This window comes from Bison bison, unplaced genomic scaffold (assembly GCF_000754665.1).
Source record: "Bison bison bison isolate TAMUID 2011002044 unplaced genomic scaffold, Bison_UMD1.0 scf7180017864197, whole genome shotgun sequence".
In the NCBI taxonomy this organism is placed as follows: Eukaryota; Metazoa; Chordata; class Mammalia; order Artiodactyla; family Bovidae; genus Bison; species Bison bison.
Window position 1 is genome coordinate 1667854 of NW_011494769.1, and position 20625 is coordinate 1688478.

At 39.5% G+C, this 20625-nt stretch overlaps 1 protein-coding gene across 1 annotated transcript in view; it reads left to right on the top strand.

Moving 5' to 3' along the window:
- FMN1 (formin 1) overlaps positions 1–20625 on the top strand; it is a 340200-nt gene that overhangs the window by 143088 nt on the left and 176487 nt on the right. Inside the window, exon 8 of the mRNA XM_010844210.1 lies at positions 6611–6698. Within this exon, the coding sequence (XP_010842512.1) occupies positions 6611–6698 (88 nt within the window). The remainder of the gene's footprint in view (positions 1–6610; positions 6699–20625) is intronic.

Below are 20625 nucleotides of genomic sequence, written 5' to 3' on the forward strand. Positions count from 1 at the left end.
GAAAAATTGAAAGCATTTCCTCTAAAGTCAGGAACAAGACAAGGGTGCCCACTTTCACCACTACTATTCAACATAGTTTTGGAAGTTTTGGCCACAGCAATCAGAGCAGAAAAAGAAATAAAAGGAATCCAAATTGGAAAAGAAGAAGTAAAACTCTCACTATTTGCAGATGACATGATCATCCTCTACATAGAAAACCCTAAAGACTCCACCAGAAAATTACTAGAACTAATCAATGATTATAGTAAAGTTGCAGGATATAAAATCAACACACAGAAATCCCTTGCATTCCTATACACTAATAATGAGAAAACTGAAAGAGAAATTAAGGAAACAATTCCATTCACCATTGCAATGGAAAGAATAAAATACTTAGGAATATATCTACCTAAAGAAACCAAAGACCTATATATAGAAAACTATAAAACACTGGTGAAAGAAATCAAAGAGGACACTAATAGATGGAGAAATATACCATGTTCATGGATTGGAAGAATCAATATAGTGAAAATGAGTATACTACCCAAAGCAATTTATAGATTCAGTGTAATCCCTATCAAGCTACCAACGGTGGTATTCACAGAGCTAGAACAAATAATTTCACAATTTGTATGGAAATACAAAAAACCTCGAATAGCCAAAGCGATCTTGAGAAAGAAGAATGGAACTGGAGGAATCAACCTGCCTGACTTCAGGCTCTATTACAAAGCCACAGTTATCAAGACAGTATGGTACTGGCACAAAGACAGAAATATTGATCAATGGAATAAAATAGAAAGCCCAGAGATAAATCCACGCACATATGGACACCTTATCTTTGACAAAGGAGGCAAGAATATACAATGGATTAAAGACAACCTCTTTAACAAGTGGTGCTGGGAAAACTGGTCAACCACTTGTAAAAGAATGAAACTAGACCACTTTCTAACACCATACACAAAAATAAACTCAAAATGGATTAAAGATCTCAATGTAAGACCAGAAACTATAAAACTCCTAGAGGAGAACATAGGCAAAACACTCTCCAACATACATCACAGCAGGATCCTCTATGACCCACCTCCCAGAATATTGGAAATAAAAGCAAAAATAAACAAATGGGACCTAATTAAACTTAAAAGCTTCTGCACAACAAAGGAAACTATTAGCAAGGTGAAAAGGCAGCCTTTAGAATGGGAGAAAATAATAGCAAATGAAGCAACTAACAAACAACTAATCTCAAAAATATACAAGCAACTCCTACAGCTCAACTCCAGAAAAATAAATGACCCAATCAAAAAATGGGCCAAAGAACTAAATAGACATTTCTCCAAAGAAGACATACAGATGGCTAACAAACACATGAAAAGATGCTCAACATCACTCATTATCAGAGAAATGCAAATCAAAACCACTATGAGGTACCATTTCAAGCCAGTCAGAATGGCTGCAATCCATAAGTCTACAAGCAATAAATGCTGGAGAGGGTGTGGAGAGAAGAAAACCTTTTATTTTCAATTATGGTCTTTCAAACAATAATTTCAAAGACCAATTATGGTCTTTCAAGGTCTTTCAAACCTTTCCAATTATGAAAATGAAAGAAATGAAGAGGGCTTAGAGCATATATCCATTCTATGTCCACCTTGTTCCTACCAGTTCAGCTGGTTTTGAGAAACATGGTATTATTCCACAATTGAAGAGAGACTACATGGAAACATATACAGGTCCATTTTTAAAGCTCTAGTTAGAGATAGACAAAGAATTTGACACAAATAAGGAAGAGAATACAAATGCTCTGACTTGTGCACTGCTGACTCCCTTTTTAGGAAGTAGCAATGCATTTCAGGAAATTTAATTTTTTAGTCCAGCTAGCTGAAAGTAACAGACACTTTTCTTCCAAACACCTACTGTGCCCAGTTAATAGAATTGCAGGAGTCGTAACATTGTTTCCACAGGTCAGCCTGGTTGAATAATGAAGTGGGAATGAATTTGCTTGCTTCTATTTATTTAAAAAAATTATATTTTATATTGGAATATAGTTAATTTACAGTGTCTTGTCGATTTCAGGTATACAGCAAAGTGATTCCATTATACATATACCCATTCTTGTTCAGACTCTCTCCCATGTAGGTTATTATAGAATATTAAGTAGAGTTCCCAGTGCTACATAGTAGGTCCTTATTGGTTATCTGTTTTACATATAGTATGCATATGCTAATCCCAACTCCTAATTTATCCTTCCCTACATCTTTCTCCTTTGGAAACCGTAAGTTTGTTTCTGACACCTGTGAGTCTGATTCTGTTGTGTAAATAAATTTATATCTTTTTTTTAGATTGCACATATAAGTGATGTATGATACTCTTCTTTCTCTGTCTTACTTAGTATGGTAATCTCTAGGTCCATCCATGTTGCTGAAAATGGCATTATTTCACTTTTTTATGGCTGAGTAATATTCCATTGTATATATGCACTATATCTTCTTAAACTGATCATCTGTTTATGGGCACTTGGATTGTTTCTGTATCTTGGCAATTGTAAATAGTGATGCAATGAACATGTATCTTTTCAAGTTAGAGTTTTGTCTTTTCCTGATATAAGTCCAGAGATGGGATTACAGGATCATATAGTAACTGTTTTTTGTTTTTTTATTTAAAGAACTTTCACACTATTCTCCATCGTGGAAGTACCAATTTACATTCCCTTCAGCAGTATAGGAGGGTTCCCTTTTTTCCATGCCCTCTCCAGCATTTATTGTTTGTAGACTTTTTTGATGGTAGTTGCTTGTTTTTTATCCTATGACAGAATCTCAGTTTCAATTTCAATCCTTCCCTTTCTGTTCTCTTGTGGTTGTTCTCTTGTCTTTTTTTAATTAACTATTAGAAAACCTTGAATTTGAACCTTGTTTTTCCTGTAGGAAGACCGTGTTATCCAGGGTTTTCAGAACCCTAACTGGATAGCATGGTGAATATTTGTCTGAAGACATGTTTTACAACCAAATTGTCCTCTTGTCTTACATTTGATTCCTGTGCCTGTCTCCTTGACATTGATGTGTATGCCATAACCAAGGTTGTATCTCAGTCACTATCTTGGACTTTTAAGGGTAAATCCAGTCCTTTCTCAAAGCTTTTCTTCCTTTGAATTTGCTTTGCAGATAGTTTTATTTGCCTTTTTAGTTCTTCTCAGCAGTATTAAATCATTAAGCTTTACAAAATTTATAAGATCAAGGACGTGATCTGTCTTGGTCACCTCTGCATCCTCCAAATCCAAAGCAGTGCCAGGCACATAACAGGTGCATGGCAGATGTTTGTTAATAAATGAATACATGCCTGAATATATACACAAAACTTTGGATTTTCTTAATTTTGTGTTGGACTTTAATGATGGTTTCACTTTAAATTTGTGTCCTCTAAGAAAAAGCCAGAAATTTCATTTTTAAAGAAGATGTTTGATTATATATAATCTCTTCTTCCTTTGCTTTTATATAAAAAAATTAATGAAAATACCAAGTGTCTTCTTTATTTCTTAAAAACTGAAATTCTGTATCCTCCAAGAATCTTTCTCTAAGGCTAATGTTGAAATGATTAAACACATTAAGCTGATCATCAGTTTTTGCTTTTATCTTGATGAAAGCTTAATGTTTACAGTACTTTTGGCCTAACAGTATATATAAGAGTAGCCATGCTGAGCAGGGGATGATAAGGGGCTGGCAGTAATTGACTCAGTATTGATTGATAGATAGGTAGACAGTAGTCTTGGTTGGAACAAACTAATGTTATCCCTTATTGTTCAACCAGCAAGCAACTCAGCTAGTTAGTACCAGTATAAATGTAGATGTTTATTACTATTTAATCTTATCTTCACTATGTTTTTGGTAAGTTTATATGCTCATAGGTGGGAGAGGAAGCATAGCTTTTTAGTTTATATTTCACCCAACAAAATGCATTAAAGACATATGATTTGATGATGTTTTAGGTGATTTCATATTGATTTTTGTGGCCCTACTACAGGAAAGAAAAAGAAATTTTTTTCCCTTAGTGGTCACTGTGTGATATGTTCTTTGGAGCTGATTTGATTTACTAGATTTAGAGAGAAATGAAACTATAATGAGCTCTCCATGGAACACTCATAGAGGGTTGAAATAATTGTCAGTGAGGTATTTAGAGTTTCTAAAAAGATTATAGAAGTTTTTATATACATATATAATATTACTGTTATAAAAGAGTACTTCTAAACAACTTCAACCTAAGTTGTATGTACAAAGTATTATTAATCATAGCACAACCACAGAGCAACCTAACCCTCTTGAATAGAAAAATTTTATTTAAATAATATCTACATCAGGAACTATTTTAGGTGCTTTATGTATGTTATGTCATTTAATTTCTAGAATAAATACACACACTCAGTACAGTGAAGCCTACTCGTGATGAAAAGTTGAATTCCTAGAATTTAAGTCACTTTTCCAAGGTCGTATGACTGGTCAACAGTGGAGTCCAGATCACAGTGATCTTTCCCCTGAGCCACTCAGTGGATGGTCTGCAGCCAAGGAGGCTGGAGGCCATGAAGTGACTTACAAAGTCCCACATGGTAACAGGCCAGTGATAAGTGGCAAAGTTAGATTAAAAACTTGCATGTGTGGTGCAGTTACAACTTGAAGTGTGTTTGAATAAAAAAGATAGGAGTAAATTAAATATTATAGAGGTTTGCATGCTTGTATTAGATTGGTGGAATTTGGGGTGGTATTTTTCCTTTATTTTCTAGATATCTTTCAAATTAAAGTTTTTTTTAATTTATTTATTTTAATTGGAGGCTAATTACTTTACAGTATTGTAGTGGTTTGTGCCATACATTGAAATGAAACAGCCATGTATGTACATGTGTCCCCATCCTGAACCCCTCTCCCACCCTCCCCATCCCATCCCTCAGGATCATCCCAGTGCACCAGCCCTGAGCACCCTGTCTCATGCATCGAACCTGGACTGGCGATCTAGTTCACATATGATAAAATACATGTTTCAATGCTATTCTCTCAAATCATCCCACCCTTGCCTTCTCCCACAGTGCCCAAAAGTCTGTTCTTTACATCTGTGTCTCTTTTGCTGTCTCTCATATAGGGTCATTGTTACCATCTTTCTAAATTCCATATATATGTGTTAATATACTGTATTGGTGTTTTTCTTTCTGACTTACTTTGTATAATATGCTCCAGTTTCATCCACCTCATTAGAACTGATTCAAATGCATTCTTTTTAATAGCTGAGTAATATTCCACTGTGTATATGTACCACAGCTTTCTTATCCATTTCTGCCAAGGGACATCTAGGTTGCTTCCACGTCCTGGCTATTGTAAACAGTGCTGCAATGAACATTGGGGTTCACGTGTCTCTTTCAGTTCTGGTTTCCTCAGTGTGTATGCCCAGCAGTGGGATTGCTGGGTCGTATGGCAGTTCTATTTCCAGTTTTTTAAGGAATCTCCATACTGTTCTCCATAGTGGCTGTACTAGTTTGCATTCCCACCAACAGTGTAAGAGGGTTCCCTTTTCTCCACACCCTCTCCAGCATTCATTGTTTGTAGACTTTTTGATAGCAGCCATTCTGACTGTGTGAGATGGTACCTCATTGTGGTTTTGATTTGCATTTCTCTGATAATGAGTGATGTTGAGCATCTTTTCATGTGTTTGTTAGCCATCTGTATGTCTTCTTTGGAGAAATGTCTGTTTAGTTCTTTGGCGCATTTTTTTATTGGGTTGTTTATTTTTCTGGAATTGAGCTGCAGGAGCTGCTTGTATATTTTTGAGATTAATTCTTTGTCAATTGCTTCATTTGCTATTATTTTCTCCCATTGTGAAGGCTGTCTTTTCACCTTGCTTATAGTTTCCTTTGTTGTGCAGAAGCTTTTAAGTTTAATTAGGTCCCATTTGTTTATTTTTGCTTTTATTTCCATTACTCTGGGAGGTGGGTCATAGAGGATCCTGCTGTGATTTATGTCAGAGAGTGTTTTGCCTATGATTTCTTTTAGGAGTTTTTTGGTTTCTGGTCTTACATTTAGATCTTTAATCCATTTTGAGTTTATTTTTGTGTATGATGTTAGAAAGTGTTCTAGTTTCATTCTTTTACAAGTGGTTAACCAATTTTCCCAGCACCACTTGTTAAAGAGGTTATTTCTCCATTGTATATTCTTGTCTCCTTTGTCAAAGATAAGGTATCCATGGGTGCGTGGGTTTATCTCTGGGCTCTCTGTGTTGCTCCATTGATCTATATTTCTGTCTTTGTGCCAGTACCATACTGTCTTAATTACTGTAGCTTTGTAGTATAGTCTGAAGTCGGGCAGGTTGATTCCTCCAGTTCCATTCTTTCTCAAGATTGCTTTGGCTATTTGAGGTTTTTTGTATTTCCACACAAATTGTGAAATTATTTGTTCTAGTTCTCTGAAAAATACCATTGGTAGCTTGATGGGGATTGCATTGAATCTATAGATTGCTTTGTCAAATTAAAGTTTTAAAATGCAGTAACTGTAGCATCAGTTCAGTTAGCCAATCAGGGTATCTAAACCTATGAATGTTTTTGTTATGCTTCTGAAAGATTGCCTGGTCATTTAGGCTTATATTGATTTTTTTTTTTTAATTCTAGATCATCAAGTTATTGGATGGAAAACGATCTCAAACTGTGGGAATCTTGATCTCTAGTTTGCATTTAGAAATGAAGGATATCCAGCAGGGTAAGTCTTATTCATACTTTTTTCCCCTGACTTTAAAACTTTTCAGCTTTTATTGTGAGAAATGTCAAACATATACAAAAATAGAATGGCCACAGTGAATACTAAATATCCAGTACCTAGAGGCAAAATCATTAACTCATTAACTAGATTGTTTCATCTAAAACACTCCATCTACTAGATTATTATGAAGCAAATCTCAGATATTTTACAATTCCTCCCTTAAAAATGGCAATATACCATGAAATATACCATGAAAGATAAGGATACTTTAAGCATAATTCTAGTGCCATTCAGTTCAGTTCAGTTGCTCAGTTGTGTCTGACTCTTTGCGACCCCATGAATTGCAGCATGCCAGGCCTCCCTGTCCATCACCAACTTGCGGAGTTCACTCAAACTCACATCCATCAAGTCAGTGATGCCATCCAGCCATCTCATCCTCTGTCATCCCCTTCTCCTCCTGCCCTCAATCTTTCCCAGCATCAGGGTCTTTTGAAATGAATCAGCTCTTTGCATCAGGTGGTTAAAGTATTGGAGTTTCAGCTTCAACATCAGTCCTTCCAATGAACACCCAGGACTGATCTCCTTTAGGATGGACTGGTTGGATCTCCTTGCAGTCCAAGGGACTCTCAAAAGTCTTCTCCAACACCACAGTTCAAAAGCATCAATTCTTCGGCCCTCAGCTTTCTTCACAGACCAACTCTCACATGCATACATGACTGCAATTTATCATGCATTTAAAGTCATTTGCAATAATTTCCTAATGTCATCAAATATATAATTCTAATATCACTGATTGTAAATTTATCCATTCTTGTACAATTAGTTCAAATGAGGAATCATACAGATTTCATGCATTGCCTTGAATGTGTCCATCTCTTAGGTTTCTTTTTATCTAGAGGTTTCTATCCTCTATTTTTTTTTTCTTTGCAGTTATTGTTTTTGCAAAGAACCCAGATCACTCGTCCTGTGAAATTTCCTACATTTTAAGTTTTGATGATTGCATTGCCATGTTTTTATTTATTATGTTCTTCTGTCTCCTGTGATTCTTGCAAACTTTTACTTTGATCTAGAAAGTTAATCTCAGTGGAGAAAAATAGTTCATAGATGCTACTGTATATTCTATCGAGAAGTACATAATATTCTGTAATATTACATAATATTCTCTTTATTCTCTTAAGTACGTAATATTCTCTTTATGATGTTTGTGGGCACTAGTGATCTTTGCCTAGGTTCGTTACTTCATTTGAAGTTTGCCCAATAATGATCTCCTAGTCCTCTCATTGGAGAAGGCAATGGCACCCCACTCCAGTACTCTTGCCTGGAAGATCCCATGGATGGAGGAGCCTGGTAGGCTGCAGTCCATGGGGTTGCTAGGAGTCAGACACGACTGAGCGACTTCACTTTCACTTTTCACTTTGGTGCATTGGAGAAGGAAATGGCAACCCACTCCAGTGTTCTTGCCTGGAGAATCCCAGGGATGGGGGAGCCTGGTTGGCTGCCGTCTCTGGGGTCGCACAGAGTCGGGCACAACTGAAGTGACGCAGCAGCAGCAGCAGTCCTCTCATTTCTTCTTCATTAGCAGGAATGCCTCTACAGAGAAACACTCTCCATTTTCATACATTTAGTTATGTCATTGTTTCTTCGTCCCCTGCTTGTTTTTTCTTCAACTTGGTTATCTTTGGCTCAGTTTGAAAGACATTTAAAGCAAGGACATTTTACTTTTATATCTATTTTTAGGCCCTGGGAAAGTAAACCCAAAATCTTCCAACATTTTTAAAATCTGTGTCTTACGTGAAGATGTTCTGCTCCTTTCTCAGCCATCATTTAAATGTAGATCTTCATTTTGACACATCACTGATAATATTTTCTAAGTGGTAATACAATCTCTCATAGATGGCTTCAGGAAATCTAGGTTCAGTGTAACCACGGAGACACTCTTAAGTCACACTTCTCTTCAGGTTTTAGTTGACGATGTCTTCAAGTTATCTCCAGGACACAGCAGAAGGACCCCACATGTCCCCCCTGGAGGTCCTAAACTGCAAAGCACTTAAGAAACTTGCATATATTATTTTTCCTCTGAAATAAGCTTTGTTAAAGGCTTGAAATTTTGCTTTATTGCAAACATTTAAAATTCCACATAAAACTAAACATATACTGAATCAGATGACAGTTGCAGAATATTCAAATAAACTTGTCTTTACTATTTTAGCTTAGTAGTAGAACTGAATACATAAGTGTGAAATATTAAACCTCAAAACAGCGTTGCAGTAGTTGGTTTGAGATTGGAGCAGAGGGTGGCTGGAAAGGTCCACTGTCAAAATTAGAAAAGGATACGTCAGTGGCTTTAGGTATTAGATCCTCTAGGATGGAATTTCTGAAATTCACACAGAAAACTGTGATACTAAGGCAAATGAAAAAAATAAAAGAAAACAAATATTGGCAGGTTAGTTTATAATCTTTTGTCAAGGAGACTCCCTTTTTTGATGCAGTCATTGAAATTAGAAAGGAATTTTTCAGATATAGTGGCAGAGTCTTATCCTAAACCACAGTGCTCGTTCTAAGCCTGGTGAAAATCAAGCATGCTTGGTTTCATTACCATAACAAGTAGCACTATGGATATTAGTCTTTATCCATAGTGTCAGTGTCAACGGCACTTGATTCATTTCTCTTTAGGCTTGTTCGGTTGTAGTGTACATCAGATTGCCGTATGGATAAGACTCATTCCAACAGTGTGCTATTCCAGTTATCAACTCAGGACTGTAAACCTTCATCCCTTGGCACTCTAACATTGCATGAATGTTGAATGTTCACGGTGAGTTGAATAAGAGATTAGTTCACCCAGACCTTTTTCAACAGTCTACCCTGGATAGGAACGTGCTCTCATGAAGTAGACATAAACTTAAATTTTAGCGTTGGAAATGTTGATTGTAGCATCACAGACTTTAGGACTCATGGGCACCATTTTAGTTCTTTCTCTTGCTTCAAGCATCTCTGTTATCCACCAGAGTTGGATCCTAAGTTCTAAAAAACGATTATCTCCACTTCATGTTTTCATTTAGTAATACATTCCAGATGAATCTAACAGTATAACTCTCGCTTAATTTCTTTTTAGAAGCATTTGACGGACACTGGCATCTGAAGGTCACTTAGGAGCCTGAGCTGTGTCGGTTACGTTTCATTCGGAATCCATGTCTGGTCATGAATGGAATGCACTTGGCCTTGTGTTCTTATCCTGATGAAAGGACTCCTTGTGCTGACCTTGACCTAAAACATTTGTTTTAATGTGAGAGAAGTAGCTGTCATGAGATCTGATTGGAACAGACCAGCTGGCAGGCAGGCAGGGTCACACAGCGTGTTAACCGTGGTGAAGTGACCACAGCTAAGAGACTGTTCTTCAGTCTTTCGGTCATATATTCAGCTTTGTCAGTGTACAGAGGTAGGTACAGTAACTTGCGCTTCATGCAGACTCATAAGAAGCTGATGAATAAACCAGAAAGCTAGTATATCCACTCAGAGGACAATAGAGAATTTTCCTTCAGCATGACAAAAATGTTTATAATATCTATTCACTGTTACTTCCACCTCACTTATCTCTACTTGGCATTAGATATTTGCTTATGCCATTTCTCCTCTTGCTGAGATAACAGCTTGGTCACCTTAATAATAGTTCTGACTGTTTCAGCCCACCGTTACCTCTCACAGAGGTAATGGATAATCCAGTTTTTACTTGTTCAACTCTTAAAAGCAACCTTACTTTCTTCATTTGTAAAGTGGGCCCTTCTGTGTTGTCTGTTTGATACTGCCTATAGTGTATATTGAAGAAGTAGAATTTGGGGGCTCAGTACCTCCAGGTCTGTTAACTGATAGCAAGTAACAGAGCCAGTGTATGGTCCTTTATCACATGTAGCATTACTTTCCTTAGAATTTCTCTGGTAATTAAGCATTGTTTACCATGAACTGGGCTAGTTTATCGTATATAGAAGTCATTCAATAAAGAATCTTTTAAATTTTAATTTGGTTTCAAAGAATAGAGTAAACCTTAGACTAGATGGCATCAGAATGTCATAAATTTCATTCTAGTGCATTTGGACAAAACTTCTGCCTGCCTGCCTACCTCCTCCCTTCCTCTTTCCCTCTCTCCCTCAATAAGCATGTACTGAATGCCAGCTCTGTTTCAGACACCGTGACTACCACAACACATAACATCCTGAATTTCACATTCTCAAGAGTTCACAGGATGGTGGGAGAGATGTACAGAGTATCCTAAGATCACAGAATAAAGATACCTGTGAAACAACGAGAGATCAATGTACTGGCTCCTCCTGTAAAACTTAAGATGAGTCTTAGAGGATGAAATGGTGGTGGTCATCACACAGAGAAGGAGCTTTTCCAGCTGATGAAAGGAGGCATGTGAAAAGGAGGCAAATCTAGAGTCTACAAGTTGAATGTGAATGTGGGTGGTTTCAGAACAAAGTACTCGGAGGGCAAGTAGTATCCAGACCAGGAAGGATCCTGACTGTCATCAGATGAAATTCAAATATTATCCTATCAGTAACACGGAGACAGAAGTTAAAAGGGGCAGTGCTGTGATCTCATTTTGAGTGCAGAAATACTTCTCCAATCACAGAAGACTGGCTTCCAAGCCCTTTCATGCTCTGGCGGCAGACCTATCTTCTCCTGTACTCGACTGTGCTCACTTCTCTCTCACTGTTCTCCAGCGTCAGTGGTCCTCTGATTCCTTAACAGGCCAAGTTCTCTCCTTCCTCCATGTCTTTGAAGGCACAGTATGTACCCTCTGTTTGAAATGCTTTTCCAGCCCCATTCAATAGCACACTCTTTTTCTTTGCTCCTAAGTCACTTCAGTCATGTCTGACTCTTTGTGATCCTATGGACCGTAGCCCACCAGGCTCCTTTGTCCACGGGATTCTCCAGGCAAGAATACTGGAGTGGGTTACCATTTCGTAGGGTTCAGCTAAACATCTCAAAGAGGTCTTCCCAGATCCTCCTCCCTAATTTAAGTCACTCTAAGTTAATTCTCTTATTTTCTACTCAGCACTTAATATTTTCTTTGTTCATATACTTCTGACTTACATCCGCCATCAGAAGATAAACTGCAAGAGGGATAATGCTCACTGATGTGTCCCTCACACCTTGTTGTACCTGGCGATGAGGTGAGGATCATCAAGGGTCTGTTGAATGAATAAACAGAAATAGTCAGGTGGGTGACTAGATCTGGGCTTCTCAGGTGGCGCTGGTGGTAAAGAACCTGCCTGCCAAGGCAGAAGACATAAGAGGTGCGGGTTCGATCCCTGGTTTGGGAAGATCCCCTGGAGGAGGAAATGGCAACCCACTCCAGTACTCTTGCCTGGAGAATCCCATGGACAGAGGAGCCTGGTGGGCTACAGTCCATGGGGTTGCAAAGAGTCAGACATGACTGAAGCAACTTAGCATGTGTGCATGGCTAGATCTGATAGAAAGGGATTGTGATTGTTGACATAATAAATGGCAGAGGCCAGAACTAAGGCTGTGTCTGTGGAAATGTAGAGGGGACCATGGACAAGGGATGTCTGAAGAGCAGATTGTTATGGTTAGCCCCATGAGATTCGTATGATGATGGAGAAGTTTGGGGTTGCTGGTTTCAACAAGAATGGGAATAATGGTGCCAAAAGCATAAAATGAAAGTAGAGCGGGGAAAGCGTGGGTAGAAGCTGAAAGGTCAGTTCTGTTTTGCATGATTTGAGTTGGAGATGACTGGTGACATTTCAGCTGAAGTGTTCGAGAACGTCTGAGAATTCCAGCTTGATACTAAGGAAATAGGGCTAGATTAGAGAGTGAACATCCCCACAAAGATAGCCACCCGTGTGTGTTTCTCTCCACCCCAGGCGGTGTGCAGGATCTCATAGGGGAAACCTAAGTCTCTGTTCTGACTGAAGTTTAAAGCACTGCGTGACTAAAGGCGAGACCTTGGTTGTGGAGGAAGAATGGCTTGAGGACACTGACCATAACACCACATCACTTGTATTTGGTCCAGGAGATATCCTGAACAAGTGATTTACTCCTTGCTGATTTTCCATCTACTTAACTAGGGTGACTTATATTTAAAAACATTTGGCATCCTTGGCTACAGTGACTTCCTAAATGATTGCAAATTAGTGTTTTCATTCCATGTTGGTGATTTCCTCTTATTCTTTTCCCCAGGGGAGATGGAAAATTGCTGTTGACTATTCTTGATATAAACCTCCATATGCATTGCAACAGATTAGGTGCCAGAAACCTCCTGGCATCCATTTGGAATTTCCCGTACACTCTCAGAATTCATATTTATGATATTTAATCTAACATCAAAATAAAACATTTTTCACTTTAGTTCTAACTAGTCCAGAATCTCAGTTTAGAGTTCAGTTGTATCAAAGACCATCTTCCTGTTTAGGAATCTCAAATCAAAATGTAAGTTAGTTGTATACCCAGAGTCTAAAACTCAGATCTGAGAATGCTGACTGGACTTTGCTCCTTTTTGCCTAATAATTTATAGAAATCTCTGTCAAGGTTTATGCCAGTTGTCTGAAACATAATGAATTTCCAGGCATCTGAAATTCACTGTGAATTGTCTTGGGCTTTCCTGTTGTTCAGTCAGTTGTGTCCAACTCTTTAATCCCCGTGGACAGCAGCATGTCAGCCTTGCCTGTCCTTCACCACCTATTTGCTCAAACTCATGTCCATTGAGTTGGTGATGCCATCTAACCATCTTCATCTTCTATCGTCCCATTCTCCTCCTCCCTTCAGTCTTTCCCATCATCAGGGTCTTTTCCAATAAGTTGGCTCTTCTCATCAGGTAGCCAAATTACTGGAGCTTCAGCTTCAGCATCAGTCCTTCCAATGAATATTCAGGGTTGATTTCCTTTAGGATTGACTGGTTTGATCTCCTTGCTTTCCAAGGGTCTTTCAAGAGTCTTCACCACAGTTAGAAACCATCAGTTCTTCAGTGCTCAGCCTTCTTTATGGTCCAGCTCTCACATCTGTGCATGACTACTGGAAAAACCATAGCTTTAACTATACAGACCTTTGTCAGCAAAGGGATGTCTCTGCTTTTTAATACACTGTCTAGGTTTTTCATAGCTTCTTTTCCGAGGAGCAAGCGTCTTTTAGTTTCATGGCTGCAGTCACTGTCTGCAGGACCTTCCTGAGGAACATTCTAATTCTGGTCTGGAAGACCTACACTCAAAGGGCAAAATTTTTATTGTGCACCTTTGCCAGTAAAAATTTTAGAGCATGCTTCTCAAGACATGTTTTTAAGAACTTGTACATCATGTAAATGTGCCACAGAACTAATATTCACATCATAAAATGAATGCAAAGATATAAATTAAATTGAGATTAATATTTTTAAATGTGTTACTGATTTTGATAGCTTTAAATTCTCAACAGCTAGTATCTCACAGCTCAGTATATACATAAAATGAAGTTTATTATTAAAAATAGTGGATTTAAACCCACATTTCAAACAGTCTCTTGATAAATTCTACTATAATGTATGGAGGTCAGCATCTTGGCAGATCTAATTCAACTGTCCCCGTTTCTAATTCATTCCACGATTGATGAAGAACTTATACTAGCAGTCAAGCCTGTGCTCTGCCATTTTTCTTATTGTTGATGGATTATCTTCAGTCTGGGGTTTCTCTTCAGGAATCTTTTGAAGCCAACTGGTTTATTTTGTCGAGTTTAGTTAAAACTAGATTTTAGAATCAGAAAATGTTATTTAATACCCGCCCCCCCGACACCGCTGCCACTGCTACCAAATCACAGTACATTGGAAGTAAAGGAACAAGTGAGGAAGCCACGTGTGAGTTTACCCACCGATGGTGACAGGTAGTCATGACCTACTGACGTACCAAAGGGAGGCATCAGAGTCAATCAGCTTATTAAGCATGGGCAGAGCTCAGTTTGGGCATGAATATAAACAGTAGCTCTAATGCTACTATATGTCCTTTCCCAGCTCTCGTTTCTTCCTGCTGAGTCTAAGACACCTGAGCAGCAGGGTCCCACCCACCTCTCTCTGAACCCCTGAGCACTCTTCCCCTCTCGGAGCTGGGTCCAGAAAGCCAAGGGTGGCATTTCTTTTGTACTTTACCTTCAGGCAACTGGCTGAGACCATCCAATCTGCCTGGAATGTAATTTTGGCTTAAAAGAACCAGAACTAATGGAAGAACAGAAGCAGCTTAACCCAGACTGTTTCTCATTCCACTGCCCTACAGAGAATAGAGGGAATGAAGCAGCGGAAGTTGTGTGAATTCTATGCTTGTGCCCCTCTTTGAGGTTTGAACCATGGACAATTTTAATTGCACCTATAAAAGGCACCTTGTGACCGAGTACATGCCTCAACTTAGACAAGAATTGGGATTTTTGCTTGATCAGGTTGAGTGACTTGGAGCTTTGGGGACAGACTAGATGTGTCCCTTTCGGGATGCTTATTTCTGTCACCTGCTAGCTGGCTCCTGTTTACACTGTGTCATTTACTCTTGCCTCCTGTCTCCAACAAAGCTTGAATAAAGGTCTGTGCCAACTTACATGATACACCAGCAAGTGTTTGGCAATGTAGATAGTATCATAAAATATATTCCCTTGACAGTTGCTATTCTTTATGTGTCTGGGGAAACTTTTGTTTGTGTTTCTTCATTTTTTGTGCCTTCGCTTCCCTTTTTAGTCAGTTCTGGCATGCAGTATGAAATTGCAATTAGTAATATCTTTTTAAGTAAAATGGATTTTATATTACTGTTGATTTCTTCTTAGATTTTCTTTTCTACTAAGATAATGCCTTTTCAAGTTCTGGGTCTCCTTTTGTTTTTTAGACATTCTTTTTTGCTATGATTGGGAACCACAATACTGATTATTATCAGTAACTGAATAATTAACAAAGTTTGATTGTCTTATGACATATATTAAGATAGCATATTTGAGGGGTTTCTCTGGTGGTCCAGTGGTTAATTCTCCACCTTCCAATGCAGGGGGCTCGAGTTCAGTCTGTGGTTGGGGAACTAAGGGCCCACATGCCCATGGGGTGTGGCCACAAATTTTAAAAAAGGACCATAGAAATGAATTAAGTATTAGCAATAATTAAATAATGCTGGCATTATGGATGTGTATAATACACAAATGACATTTTTGTGGCCTGGGTATCTATGGTTCCTACTGGGAGACTGCTGATTGATGTATAAAACATGTGATGCCATTCAGAGGCAAAGGTTTCTGTGTAGACTTTTAATAGGTAGTTGGTTAGCACTTTTGTGTGTGTGTGTGGTGAGAATTTTGAGAAGTGAACATGTTAGTTGCTCAGTTGTGTCTGACTCTTTGTGACCCCTTGGACTGAACCTCACCAGGCTCCTCTGTCCCAAGAATTCTCCAGGCAAAAAATACTGGAGTGCCTAGTCATTCCCTTCTCCAAGGGATCTTCCAACCCAGGCATCAAACTCAGGTCTCCTTTGCTGCTAAGTCGCTTCAGTCACGTCTGACTCTGTGTGACCCCATGGACAGCAGCCTACTAGGCTCCTCTGTCCGTGGGATTCTCCAGGCAAGAATACTGGAGTGGGTTGCCATTTCCTCCTCCCAGGTCTCCTTTCGGTGGAGTGATTATTTCTAGACTGACACTTACAAAGGATAAAAGAAGTACAATCATGGTCCAGTCAATTTGGTTATGGAACTGAGCTTGGGAAACCATTCTTCATGCCTTAGTTTCGTTACCTGTAAAACTCAGGGCAACAGTAGAATCTTCCTTGTATGAATAAATGTAAAATGGTTAGAACAATGCCTTGCACACAGCAAGTTGCCAATAAAAGCCAGCTACTAATTAACTATTCATCCCCAGTACTGCCTGTCTGCTTTCCCCACCCTCTGGTGGAGTGCACAGAGATGCCTTTAAGCTGCTAAATAATTGCTGCCCTCAGCATTTGCTCTGGATATGTGCGTGGAATAAGGCTTGGCCTATACCTGTGTCTGCACAGGTGGGCCTGGTGCCATCGGAGGAGAAGCACGGTGCTCAGTAGGGAAAGGTTATAGGAGTGTTCTGGCCATTGTGAAGAGACCTGGCTACTGAGCTTTCCATGGGGCAGGCTCTGCAGCTCTTGTTCTGGCCCCTGTGTGGTTCTTTGACACTTCTCTCTGCCTGGCCCCCTTCTTTTCACCTCTTGCCCAGTTTTGTCACAAGCTTGGTCTTCATTCTCAGTGATGGCCTCATAGAGAGGTGAGACTGTGGGGAAATAGTCCTGCTTTCCCTTTCTTCTGCTTTTAGATTCTGCTAAGACCACCTTCTTTCTGGGACCCCACATCCTTGCCTTTCTCTTAAGAGAGGTCAGAGGAATTGGTTTGTGGGAATTTTGAGGGTTAGATTACCTGAGAGTTTAAAAACCCCAGGGCTTGGGACTTCCCTGGTGGTCCAGTGGTTAAGACTCCATGCTTTCAAGACAGGGGGCATAAATTTGATCCCAGGTCAGGGAACTAAGATCCCACATGCCATGATCAAAATGGCCAAAACAAACAAACAAGACAAAAAAACCCAAGGCCTTCCATGTTGCTTTCTCCATTCCATTCTCTTTTCCTTACAAATTATTTATCAAGCCCTAAAAAATCATAATTTGGTTGAAAGAGCTGAGTTTTATGTTGGCTATTTGGAAGCTAACATTGCTAACAAAATAATTTCTATTGATAATCAAATATTCACCTTTTCTTTCTTGGACTGAGAATATTCCACTTGAAAAGGATCTTTAAACACCCACTTATAAAAGATGTCATGTACTGAAGGCAATGCAAAGAAGCATACAATGGGCTACATAGAGGCTGTTTTTTAAATTAATTTATTTAATTGGAGGGTACTTACTTTACAATATTGTAGTGGTTTTTGCCATACATCGACATGAATCAGCCATGGGTGTGCATGTGTTCCCCATCCTGAACCCCCCTCCTTCCTCCCTCCCCATCCCATCCCTCAGGGTCATCCCAGTGCACCAGCCCTGAGCACCCTGTCTCACGCATCGAACCTGGACCGGCGATCCACTTCACATATGATAATACACACGTTTCAGCGCTACCCTCTCAAATCATCCCAGCCTCGCCTTCTCCGACAGAGTCCAAAAGACTGTTCTTCACATCTGTGTCTCTTTTGCTGTCTCGCATACATACTATCTTTCTAAATTCCATATATATGCGTTAGTATACTGTATTGGTGTTTTTCTTTCTGACTTACTTCACTCTGTATGATAGGCTCCAGTTTTAAAACCAGCGATAGCCAAAGCCTGCTAAAGCAACCCAACCCTACCCATGTGACATCTTTCACACCTTGGACAACCAGATTTACTTGGTCTAACCGAACAAACTAAGAATAGTTAGATAGCACCACTGACTCAATGGACATAAATTTGAGCAATCTCCAGGAGACAGTGAAGAACAAGGAAGCCTGCTGTGTTGCAATCTATGGGATTGCAAAGAGCCAGGCACGACTTAGCGGCTAAACAACAATAAAAGGAGTATGCCTTTCCTACCTCAGTCTGCCATGTGTTTCTTGCCCAAAGATACTACTTTGATCAAGAACAGCTCTCTTGAGTAAGTACATGTTTTTTACTAATTAGAAACCCTTCAGAACAGCAAACACAACCATTCTTTATTCCGACAAGGTGCGCTTTGGGATAGAAAAGCATTCAGGGTTAAAAATGGCTAGAGGGCTGTGAGAATTCCTGCCTGTTCTTTCTCCTTACCCCGCTCTTGTGAAAAAGCTGTCTCCAAAGTGGAGAGGGAATTTACCTATTGTGTAAGACCTTGACCCCCGTCCCTGTGCCTGAAGCAGGCGCATAGTTTTTATGTGTGCCTGTTAGTTTGAATTTGTGATACTGATCTGCTTTTTGTCCCTGCTGACGGTTATTATATCTTAATGGGCGAAACCCTACTCTAATGATCCTTGTGTATATAACTCTCAGAGTACAGAGCAGGCACCAGAGGACCACATAAAAATGTTTGCCTCAATTTCCCTGCAAAAAAGGAGCCCAGAAACCAGACTTGACCAAGTAACAGATTTTTAAAGGTAAAGGAACCCAATAAAATTACCAGCTTTTCACAGCGTGTGTCTATTTCCTCTCGACCTATTGTGAGGTGTAGGTGAAATACTCTAACTGAACTGACAGTGGGAGCAGGGGTAACTAAGGAGAGAGGGAGATAAAAGTAAAACCCACCAGCCGTGATTGATATCACAGTAGCAATGAGTTGTTGGGGTCTCCCCTTTGTGAATTTGGCACTTCACCTTTCTGACACCGTGTGCGGGAGTGTTGGTATAATGAGCCTGATACAGATGGGAGCAAAAGCTAGAGAGTTACTTGGAATACTGTATCAGGGCTTGGAGGTGTGCTGGAGAATTGTGTAGGCTGATATTTGCTTATTCAACTTATATGATATAAAGGGTTTTGTGTGTATGAGAGAGAGAAATAGAGTATGTTTTTGCAAGTGCAAAGTGGAGGGGGCTACCTGGTCCTAGGTAACTCCAAAAATATTTTAATCAATGACTGATTTCTTTCTTTGATGTATTTGTCAATTAACTAACAGAATAGGTTCATAGACTGCTTCTAAATTTGATAGTGCTTTCAAGAATCAATTCGGTAACACACTGTCCCATATATGGGGACTAGCAGGATCATGTATAGATTCTGGCCCTTGTAGGAACTTAAACTGTTTATGGTAAATAGAAGGCAGGACTATGTACATGCAAAATGTCTCTCCTATGAGTCACAGCACTTTGGCTCTTCTTACTTTTCACCCCTTTGGCCAATACCCTAACCTTCCCTGGCCACCCTGTAAAATAGAAATAATAGAAAGTGTTTAATTTCTTAAGTTCCTAGGCTCAACCAGATGATCTCGTTTCAGTGCTGCTTCCACCTCTGAACTTTATTTTACTTTTTCAGTTTTAAGCTCCTCACGTGGAAGAGGAGAAACCTCAGCGGAATACTTGGCATTGGCCCTAAATTAACCTCTCCATCGACTTCTTCCTCTCCCCGACTCCTCCCCCAGGTCCTAAGGGGACAGCATCACGCATATCCATGACATATGCATATCCATGCGTATGTCACCTTGTCAGCTCCTCTGCCTATTTTGTGGTGGCCCAAGCCCTCCCTCTACACCTAAATGGAAAACCTCAGGCTGATTTGACACCAGACTTGCTTCCCTGGGCTCAGTTGATGACAGCACTCCCCAGAGCTCTGCAGTCTTTCTCTCCTGTTCTGTTCTTTCTGTCCACAGTACTCTGGCTTTCACTACCTCTGCCGTGCTGAACTAAGTTCTAAAACATTCTTTCCAAATTTTGCTCTATCCTATGTACTAGAACTCTGTCCCATTGCCTCACCTACTCATCAGTGCTCATGGCCTCCCTGCGATGTGCCACAGGCTCTTCACCTTGGCCTTCAGGATTCCACAGGACCTTGCTCCAAACTGTATGTAAGGAATACTCTCTTCAAGCCAGATCTGGACTCTCCACCATTGCCTGTGTGTTCTCTGGGCCTGTATGTGTCTGCTTCTTCATCCTGGGAATGTCTCACATCTTTCCCATTGACATTCGCTGGCACTTGTCCATTACAGATTGTGAGTGCTTGGAATGGACTTGGCTTGATTCATGATGATTAATAAATGGGTGCTTTAGCTGTCTGCCTAAAGCAGTATAACAGTTGAATTTCTACTCATGGCTTTTTGCCTATGGTGATACCACTGTTTAAAACATCTTTGAAGGTTAAGAATGAGAGGAAAGATAGTTTCGTTATTCTTTCCTTTAAAATGAGAAGATTTGCTTGTAAAATTTAGTGATTTTGAGGTATGGAGTATTCAGGCCAGCGTTGTATCTGTACTGAGTATATGGATGGGGCATGATTGTGCAGCTTTACTCACCATACTTCGATTTTTTAAA